General features: G+C 44.4%; 1 protein-coding gene across 1 annotated transcript; it reads right to left on the reverse strand.

The window, feature by feature from the left end:
- Positions 1-4550: 4550 nt before the first annotated feature.
- On the reverse strand, positions 4551-7894 carry LOC121502024 (uncharacterized). Its single transcript, XM_041774641.1, has 3 exons — positions 5313-7894; positions 4855-4955; positions 4551-4777 (listed from the first exon to the last, which is right to left on the reverse strand). The coding sequence occupies exons 1-3, from the start codon at positions 7892-7894 to the stop codon at positions 4551-4553; spliced, it is 2910 nt and encodes a 969-aa protein (XP_041630575.1).
- Positions 7895-10223: the final 2329 nt, after the last annotated feature.

The raw sequence follows: 10223 nt of genomic DNA on the forward strand, positions 1-10223 counted from the left end.
TCTCTGCGGTCCTAGGGTATAGAAGGGATCACCAGAGTTATTCTCTAGCGGCAGGTGGTCAAAGGTAGGGTGGGCAGAATGCGAGCTTAATTCCATCCAAGGCTTCGCAAACAACAAATTTCTCTCTCTCATCCTTTCACACAGTTCCCTTTCAACAACGTCCTTCTTGCTTCTCCCAACTTTATTTTTCTTAATTATGCATCTTTTCTTCCGGTTTAGTAACTAGCTTTAGATATTGTCGCAAGCACGCTCATTTCGGATCCTATTAATAGTAATGCGTAGACTGTGTCAAGATTTGTACGAGCAAGACCTCCACCCCCAAAGCCGACGAGCTAGTGCCGGAATACATAGCGTGCCCAGCCAATACAGATCTTTGGAAACCTTTTGTACATTAGTCGAACGTTACACGTTACAGTGATAATTAATTATTATTAATAAGAAAAGTGGCGCCCAACGTGTGGGGCCTTAATGGATACAGTTTAATTCATTGAGACTCACAGATGCATAAATTTAACAGTCTTTAACATTTTCCTTTACTCTTTTCAAAGTTCTTTTTTAAAGTTTTAAAGATTCCTGGAAAACAGATCGAGTGACTATTAGTATTCCTGTCTGTCCGGAAATTAAGAATTAAAGAGAGAATTTTTCTAGAAATAGCAGAGAGGACAAGGTGTCTTGAACTGAGGATCGCAGAAGCCGAAACCAGAACTAGGTAGATTTTCTGTCCCGGATTCAAATGTCGAGCCTTCGAGCTAACCACCCTTAAGAAAGTAAATTAGTACATATACTTCTCTATATGGAAAATATTCTGGCATTACTCACGAGCTGTGCCATATCCAAAAAGAGGTTATGACCAAATTTGTTTTCCCTCTTTGTGAATAGAAGATTTATACGCTTTTAATCTGGAGCTGGAATACAAGCGAGTATGTTTTCGAACAATCCGCTGACCAAGTCCAAATAGAGCAGGTAACTTCTTTCCCTTATCTTTTATTTCCTAATTTCTGAGAGATTTTGTTAAAATATAGATACCCTTAGTCGTAGAGCATCAAGCTAAGAGTTCAGTTAATATTTCCTGATTACGTTATTTCGATTTTTTTGTTAGTTTCAAAGATTTCGATTTTTTCTGAACCATTATCGTTCCGCTTATATATTTTTTTTAGCTATTGCGTACATTTTATATCTTATCACTGAATCTATTATCGGATCGCTGATATTTTTGAAGAAACTATTATCTTACCGTTGATACACATTTTATTTGCAAAAAAACTAATTTTATTATCGTCCTTATTCATGATGGGGGTAGACCATACTCCGGAAAGGGCAACCGGAAGGGGTGCAAACATCGTCTGTCCGATATGCAAGGACGAAGTATACATTGTAGAAGTTTGCACTACATCATGTCAGCATGAATTTCATAAGCGATGCTTAGAGGAGCATTGGAAGAAAAGTGCACTATGTCCGGTGTGCAAAGCTTCCTGTAGGCCAACACTCCCGAAGAGTGGAGACAGTCGACAAACTCGTAGCCAAGCGAAGAACCGTCAGCCCGCAGACAACGCGGACAGACTAGTATCAGATGATATAGCTTCGACGTCAGGATACAATTCCAATACCATTAACAGCGGTAATTCTAATTCAAGTGTTATTACTGCAAATGCCATTACTTTACTAGCAATGGAGAGAAGATTGCTAGCTACACTTACCGAAAGTATGGCCGATTCCATTCAAAAGTCCGTTTCAGAAGCTATGTTAAGGGTAATGTCCGATCAAGGTGCTAATAGAACTACGAGAGAGCGAAGTCAACCTTTCAATTCTCAACAGTTCGGAAGTGATTACAATAGGATCGACACAAGAGAAGAAACCGGGGTGAATTCTAGGCAAGAGATTTTAGCTCCCTGTTCTCCTGCGTCGCTACGAAGTGCCGAATCTGAGTTATTAAATCGACCAGATAAAGTAGTTCATATTTTGAACGGCTGGAAAATAAAATTTTCCGGTGTAGGAGTGTCAGTAGACAATTTTATTTACCGCGTTGAAAACGTTATGCAACAATTTCACAGTTCTTTGTAGAAATGCTAGCGTGCTTTTCGAAGGGAAAGCTAATGAATTTTACTGGAGATATCACAAGGCGCATGGCGAAGTCCGATGGGATAGATTTTGTTCAGCTTTGCGTCTACAGTTTCGACAGAGTAGGGATGACGGTGATCTTGAAGAGCTGATTAGGAACACCAAACAAAAGCCGAACGAAACCTTCGATTGTTTCTATGACTCCATTACAAGTCTAATCGATCAGTTAGAACAGCCTTGGACACCTCACAAGCTCATTCGGGTTCTTCGAAACAATCTTCGTCCCGAAATTAGACATGAGATCTTGAATATCGACATTCAATCAGTTTCAGAACTGAGGGAGATTTGTCGCAGGCGTGAAACGTTTTTGTCTGATGTTAAGCGTTGTCAGGGTTATTACAGATCGTCCCCTTTCAAGCGCGAAGTCTCGGAACTTAGTCCAGATCAGGAGATGCCTCCAGAATCAGAATCTGATAAGGAAGGCGATATCGAAGCCTTGTCTTTGTTGTGCTGGAACTGCCGCAAGGAAGGTCACAGGTATCAGGACTGTGTAGCCGAAAGAAGAATCTTTTGCTATGGTTGCGGAGCTGCCAACACATACAAACCCGGCTGTAATAAATGCTCAAAAAACTCCAGAGCGGGCGGATCGATGCCGCCATACAAACAGAAGGCCTTCAGTGGCGTTCGGAATCAAGCAACGATGACCGATCCATAGAGCACGCAGCTGTAGTTGCACCAATTTTTTTCCCTGACGTACAAACATCCCCAGACTGTCCTTTGCTTCATAGCAAAATTCCAATATTAGGAAAAATTAATATCCCGGAAATAAACAATGAACAAGAATTAGAAAAGCGGAAAACGCGAAGTTCCGTCCGAATCAAATCATTTTGGCAAGAGGTTAAGGCGTGTAAAGCCGGACTGGAATATATTAATTCTCTACCCGCAGGACCAAAAGATCCTCGCCCCTTTTTATCGATTCGCATGTTCGATCGTACCGTTTACGGATTATTAGACTCTGGCGCATCGATTAGTTGTGTCGGTGGAAACCTAGCCAGTGACATAATTGACAGCAAAGAATTTAAGACCATTAAAGGCAGCGCTACAACTGCTGATGGAACATCTCAGCAGATAGTTGGTCATTTGAAAGTGGAAGTAGAATACAACAATATCAAAAGGTCTTTAAAAATGTATGTAGTGCCTTCACTGAAGCAGAATTTGTACTTAGGCATAGATTTCTGGAAACTTTATGATCTGCTTCCCAAATGCCTAAATGTATCCTCACTAGAATTTGATCCCGACCGTAAGGTTAATGCTGACCAGCATAAATTGTCCGAGTTTGACAAAGCCAAGTTAATGAATGTCATTAACTGTTTTCCGTCTTTCGCTCAAGAAGGTCTCGGCAAGACCAACTTGATAATGCACTCAATCGATGTTGGAACGGCCAAGCCGATAAAACAACGACACTTTCCTGTCTCACCCGCAATAGAAAAGGCCATGTATGCCGAGATAGATAGAATGATACAATTGGGTGTGATAGAGGAGTCTGAAAGTTCGTGGTCTTCTCCCATCGTGATGGTGACGAAACCCGGAAAAATTAGGATCTGTCTAGATTGCCGGAAGGTAAACAGCTTCACGGAAAAGGATGCATACCCTCTTCCTCAGATAGCGGGAATTTTAAGTCGTTTGCCTAAGGCGGAATTCATATCCAGCCTTGACCTTAAGGATGCCTATTGGCAGGTTCCTTTAGAGGTTTCATCGCGAGACAAAACGGCTTCCACTGTTTCTGGTAGACCGCTCTACCAGTTTAAGGTTATGCCTTTTGGGCTGTGCAACGCCACAAGTACAATGTCCCGTTTAATGGACAAGGTTGTGCCAGCTCATCTCAGAATCGAGGTGTTTATTTACCTCGACGATTTATTGGTAGTTTCTGCCAGCTTTGAGAGGCATCTTGAAGTTCTCAGAGAGATCGCTCTGCAGATAAGGCGTGCAGGTTTGACGATCAACATTGGCAAAAGTCATTTCTGCATGCTTCGGGTGCGATATCTGGGACATATAATCGGCGATGGTGGGATACGCACCGACCCTGAAAAGGTGGCCGCCATTACTAACTTTCCGTTGCCAAAGACGTTACGAAGTCTACGATCTCCTACTTTCCTATCAGAATACTAGAGGCTTACGCAGCAAGCTCTCTAAATTATATTCTGATAGCTTTTCGTTTGCATCCCAGGTGATTGTGTTTACCGAAACCTGGTTGAAGCTGTCGGGGGCCGTGGCAAGTACAATTCCAGATTCCCAATAGAGCAGGCAGAGTTTTAATGTGATGATGAGGAGGACAAACGATCCGTCTTCTTTGGAATTTATTTTCAGAGTGCTCGTAAAAAAGAGAAGTACAGTGATGCTCCCCTGGCGATATTGCCCCTTGTTCAGCATGAACATTCTCCCCCCCTCGCATACGTGCGATCTACGAAAGGGAACACCGTCCGGAGAGGATGCTAACCCTCGTGCGCGCCAGGATAGGCGTGCACGACCGGCTGCGGGATGGAGACATATCCATTGGCGTGGCGGGCCGCCGAGGTCCGGATACAGGCGCCTGCTGGCGCTGCTGTGGCTGCCGCTGAGGCCGAGAATCCGAGGGTGGGTTGCGCCTTTGTCGGGGCCGCGAAGAGCGAGGCTGCCCAGTGTGGAGGTGCAGCAGCGTGTGATGAGCCTCCTTGCCAGACTGTTCGCGCAGTACTGGTTAATTAGTACCGCGCGGAGCCGCTTCACAGCCGGCAGTTGGAGAAACCGTTGGCCTACCCTCAGAGCGTGGACTCTCCTGCAGACTCGACATCTGTATATATTGCTCCCGGATGAGCGACGAGGATTTTGGTGGGTCGTTGGAGCCATTGTACACGGATCTACGTTAAAACAGAGAAATGGATAAATATGAAAATGAAGTGTTATGGATGAGGATGAACAAGACACGTGGACGGAACGACGACGTTGGATGACACAACTTAGGACTAGTAAATGTCAATTGGAAGGACTAATCTATTGAGGAGTCACTATGGTCAATGGGCCGTCCATTGGGAGGCGAATAATTTTCGCAGCTTGTCGTCGGATGACGCCCCGTGTTGTGGCTGTCGAAGGTAGAAAACCGCTCCAGGCGGGGTATGGATATGGACCTGACTAGAGGAACTCTGGCTTTGGATGTCAGCCGATGGGTACAACCGCCATCAGTCGTTTCGACTCGGATGAAAATGGCAGCCCCATACGCGTCCTGGTACTGCAATTTGGCTGCAGGATGGAAACGCACCCATGTCGGACTACGAATTTCCCTCAGGATTGGATACCCTTTTACGAACTCTTGCCACTGGGTTACGAGGTCGGTGGGGAGTGGTTGATCCCAGCCCGGGTCGAAGAGCTTGGCTATCTGAGATACGACCTCTCGTTTGGAGTAGGCAGTTATCGCCGACTGCTGAGTATGAGCCCCTGCGAGCACATCGTCGATGTACGTAGAGTTCGAGATGATGTCGCTGGCCAAAGGATATTGGCCTCGGATGTCCTGAGCCAACTGCTGTAACACTTTGATGGCCAGGAACGGCGCACAGTTTACGCCGAAGGTGACTGCCCGAATTTGCCGGTACATCTTGGTGATGTCCGCCCTAAACACATAGTTTAAAAAAACCCATTTTAGAATCTGACTAGTCAGATCGGAGTGTAGTACAGGCCCCGCATGAAGGATATCATCGAGGCTGTTCCCGTTTGATGAGGGATTGGAAGCGTTGAACACGACGCGAACCTTCGTCGTGGTGCTATCTGGTTTAAAGACAGCGTGATGAAAACTGCTGGAGTCGTTTGGAGAGACTTGGTGCATATGACCTAAATCTGAATACTTTTGACTGACTGAGTCGCACTGCTTCTTCACTGGAAGGATTTTACTCAATCGCATTTCGTTTCGGAGGTACTGAGCTAGTGCGATGGGTCTGGAATGTCCCAGCTTAATATTGTCCGGCTCTTTAAAGGGCAACGAAACAACACATCTTCCATCCTCACTTCTTTTGGTGGATCGGATAAAGTTCTCCTCGCAAACCGAGGTGGATTCCTTTACTAACTTCACTGGAACATCCTCCACCTCCCCAAATTTGGTGAGGATGCTGTCTGGTTTGGACTCGGTCACTGCTAATCGGGCTGAAAAAGAACAGATTCTGCTTATGGGACTCGTTGCAATGGGACCGCAAAGAGTCCACCCGAATATGGTCTCTTGACCAAGGAGTGTTCCACAAATATTGGAATGGGAGCCTCTGAGAATGATTGATGGCAGGATATCGGCACCAATAAGCACGTCAATCGGCGAGCTCCGGTAGAAATCTGGATCTGCTAGTTGCAGAGGTGGAAGACCCTTTAATGAATCCTCTGGTATAGTGTAGGATGGGAGATTACCAGCTAGCTGGGGTAACACGTATGCACAGGTTTCAATCTGGATATGGGGCTTGACGGGAGAACCTATGTTGAGTTGACACCTCTTACGAGGCTGAGCGGCAACGGAAAGGTTGACCCCCGAAACTTGAGCCTGGATGGACTCATACGGCAACTTAATCAGGTTGAACAACCGTTCTGAGATGAAGGTTGCCTCGGAACCTGAGTCAATGAGTGCCCGTGCTGAGTATTTTATGCCCAAATGGCAAACTTCTATCAATGCCGTACTCAGTAGGACCCCTTGCGTGTTAACGGCAACGAAACAGTTTAAGCACAACTTCTGCTGTTTTACATGTTTCTCTCGATCTGCGACTGACATGCGTAAGAATAGAGGACATTCTCGGATTGGATGGTTCTCCTGTGCGCAGAGTTTACAGGATTGCGGGTTTACCGTAACTCTGTTCTCAAAGGTCTGGATTGACCGCGAGCTATTGTCAGCCCTCAGTGCCCTGGATTGAACGCTCGCGTTCGGCTTGAACTCTTCAATCGCCTCAAGCGTTCGATGACGATCCTTTAAGAAGGCCTGGAATTCAGCCCAGAGTGGAATCTCTGACTTACTTAGCAGGGACTGTTCCCAAAGAGCCAAAGTTAGTTTTGGCAACTTGGACGAGCACAGGAAAACAAGCAGGCAATTCCAATTCGTGGTCTCGACTCTTGCTAATTGCAGGGCCGTTAAACAACCTTGGATTGTGCTCTCTAAATGCTTCAAGGATTTTCCGCATTCCTGGGCAACAGAAGGCAAATTAAACAAGATCTTTAATAGGCTATTGACTAGCATCCTCTTGTTCTCGAACCGATTCTGCAAGTTTATCCACGCTGACTCAAAACCATCATTGGTCAACGGAGATAAGGCCACAATGCATTTGGCCTCGCCGCTCGTCTTTGCATTGAGATGGAACAGTTTTTCGACTTCTGAAAGCCGAGGATTGCGTATATAGATGGCGGAGAAAAGGTCCCGAAATGTGGGCCATTGAACATAGTCACCATTGAAAACTTCGCACTCGACTGGAGGTAAGCGACATCCGCCCTGAGACGGCGTCAGATTGGAGGACTGAACAGACTGTTGTGCGTGTGAATCTGCAATGATCTCATTGAGGCTTGCTGCGCACCGCTCGTAAACGGTATAACAGTCGTCATACTTGGATTGCATGGCTGTTATTTTGTCTTTGCAGGTTTGACTGGCCACTACTTCGGAGCACGTCTCATATTCCTTTTCCACCTTGTCCCAGAGGGCCCTGATCTGCTCGAGTCGAACCCTACTCGTGTGGATGGACGGATTTGTGTCCGCATTGGTATTGATTCTGGCTTCAAACTGACTCACCCTATCGGTTATGGTCGTGAATTTCCTCAAGGCCTTGTCTCCCTCAGCTTGAGCCATTCTGCCACTTGCTCTAGTGAAGTAGGCAGATACGACTGACTTTGCGGCTTTTGTGGATGGTGCAGACAGTGGAACTTCAGGCGACGTGCTCGTAGATCTTAGTGGAGTTGCGGTTGTCAATGGGCCTTTGCTGCGAGAGGGATTTTCGCTTTTGGAAGGCACAGTAGATTCACTCTTTGCCCTGACTCTGTGAGACTCCTTTGCCTTAGAAACGGTCAAAAGGGATTTTGGTTCCTCACCGTCACCAATTGGCATATGAAGCTCTCGTAGGAGCCGGAAAATGTAAGTGTGTGAGGTAGTCTATCGACTTTGACGTCGATACAGTTAATCGAAAAAAAATGTTATCGATTTTAATTAGTACGGGGACGCTGGATGAAGCGTTCAAAATTTATGGTTATCGATTTTAAATCAATACAGGGACGCTGGATAAAGCGTTCAAAATGGTTATCGATTTGAAGGATAAGGGGGCGCTGGATGGCGCGTTGGCACGGATGAACTCGGTTCAAAGATATGGGGGCGCTGGATAACGCGTAGGAAACCAGAGTTAATCGAAAAAATTATATTTATCGATTTGAAAGAGGTGCAGGGGCGCTGGATAAGCGTAGGAAAACAGAGTTAATCGAAAAAAAATTATATTTATCGATTTGAAAGAGGTGCAGGGGCGCTGGATAAGCGTAGGAAAACAGAGTTAATCGAAAAAATTATATTTATCGATTTGGAATAAGTGCAGGGACGCTGAATAAGCGTAAATAAACAAATAATACTCGAAAAGGATGTTATTGATTTTAAATCAATACAGGGACGCTGGATAAGCGCAGAAAAACAGAGTTAATCAAAAAAAAAATTATATTCATCGATTTGAAATAGAACAGAGAAAAAAATATGTAGAATGAATTATTCGGAGACCAATAAATGTTTGTCGAAAAATACTGTGGAGTTGGAAAGTGAAGACAAAAGGATTAATCGAAAATGTATGCTTATTGCCTTTGAAGATATGCTTGGACGCTGGATAATGCGTACCAAAAATAATCGGAACGGTGTACACGATTCGAAAAAATTAGGTTGTAAATTAGTCGAATTGAAACTCAAAACCAATAATACAAAAAAAAATGCACCCAAGTGTGAACGGCTCATTAACAGACTCAGCCGCGTATGGTAATAGTGTCGCAACCTTGGCGGCCAGTACCTACATACATATGTATTTACGCAAAATAAACAAACAAAAAAAACTATTAAAAACGCAGATTTTTAATTTGTTTGTTTCACTTGGTTTTGTGTTCGGATGCAGCGACACCGATAGCCGCCGAGTCTCAATTGCCGGTCCGCCAAATTTGCATGAATATGTGCATATACATATGTATGTATTGATATGCACGTATGATCGGCCAGCTGGAGGAGGGGGTTAACTTTATTTATCTTTTTGTTTTGTTGTTGTGGATGCAGTGGATGGAAAATATGAACATATGTATGTTTGTGGTGGGTGGAATATGATCTTTATTTATTTTCTCTCTTCTAAATGCCGCCGATTTGTGAACCAAAGGTGATGTATGTTCATAAATCGGCAATGTTCGTACATACCTATGTGCGTATGCAAATTGTGTAAGTATGTACGTACATATACTACGGAATCGGTGTGGATGTATGGTTTTTTATGTATGGAAAAAAAACTGGATGTAAACCTTTTCGGATATTGGCTGATTTAGAAAATAGGAAAGGGGGCATATAGCCATGTAAACACATGCATATATATACATACACTACTGCCCAAGTTGGTAGTGTTTTAAATAAATTGGATGCAGGAGTAAATCTACATATATATGCATGTATGTACATACATATATGATGGGAATTTCGGCACCGTACTTATCTTGGCCAAAAAGGCGCTGGAATATCTCGGGCGAAGGACCAAAAATGAAGCTGTCGGGGGCCGTGGCAAGTACAATTCCAGATTCCCAATAAAGCAGGCAGAGTTTTAATGTGATGATGAGGAGGACAAACGATCCGTCTTCTTTGGAATTTATTTTCAGAGTGCTCGTAAAAAAGAGAAGTACAACTAATATGGCGACAGGTACATTTTCTCCAGTGATGCTCCCCTGGCGATATTGCCCCTTGCTCAGCATGAACACTGGTTAAAGCCGGAGATTCTCAGCTCCGAAATTTTTCCGGGTAAGTACACAACTTATAGATTGGACCGTCTTTCCCAGCGAGGTGGTGGAGTTTTAATTGCCGTTGACTCCACCCTTATTTCCGAACTGGTTCAAATTGACGATCTCACAGGTATTGAATTTATCTGTGTAAAACTATCATTTCCAGGTAGTTTTATCTATAT

The sequence above is a fragment of the Drosophila kikkawai genome, unplaced genomic scaffold (assembly GCF_030179895.1).
Source record: "Drosophila kikkawai strain 14028-0561.14 unplaced genomic scaffold, DkikHiC1v2 scaffold_127, whole genome shotgun sequence".
Lineage (NCBI taxonomy): Eukaryota > Metazoa > Arthropoda > Insecta > Diptera > Drosophilidae > Drosophila > Drosophila kikkawai.

Bases quoted from the DNA above. Each gene is read 5' to 3' on its own strand.
- LOC121502024 (XM_041774641.1), bottom strand. From the start codon at position 7,894: ATGGCTCAAGCTGAGGGAGACAAGGCCTTGAGGAAATTCACGACCATA. The intron at 4,956-5,312 runs GTATGGGGCTGC...GTTTTAACGTAG, and splicing joins AAATTGCAGTACCAGGACGC to ATCCGTGTACAATGGCTCCA. The intron at 4,778-4,854 runs GTAGGCCAACGG...CTGCGCGAACAG, and splicing joins GGAGAGTCCACGCTCTGAGG to TCTGGCAAGGAGGCTCATCA.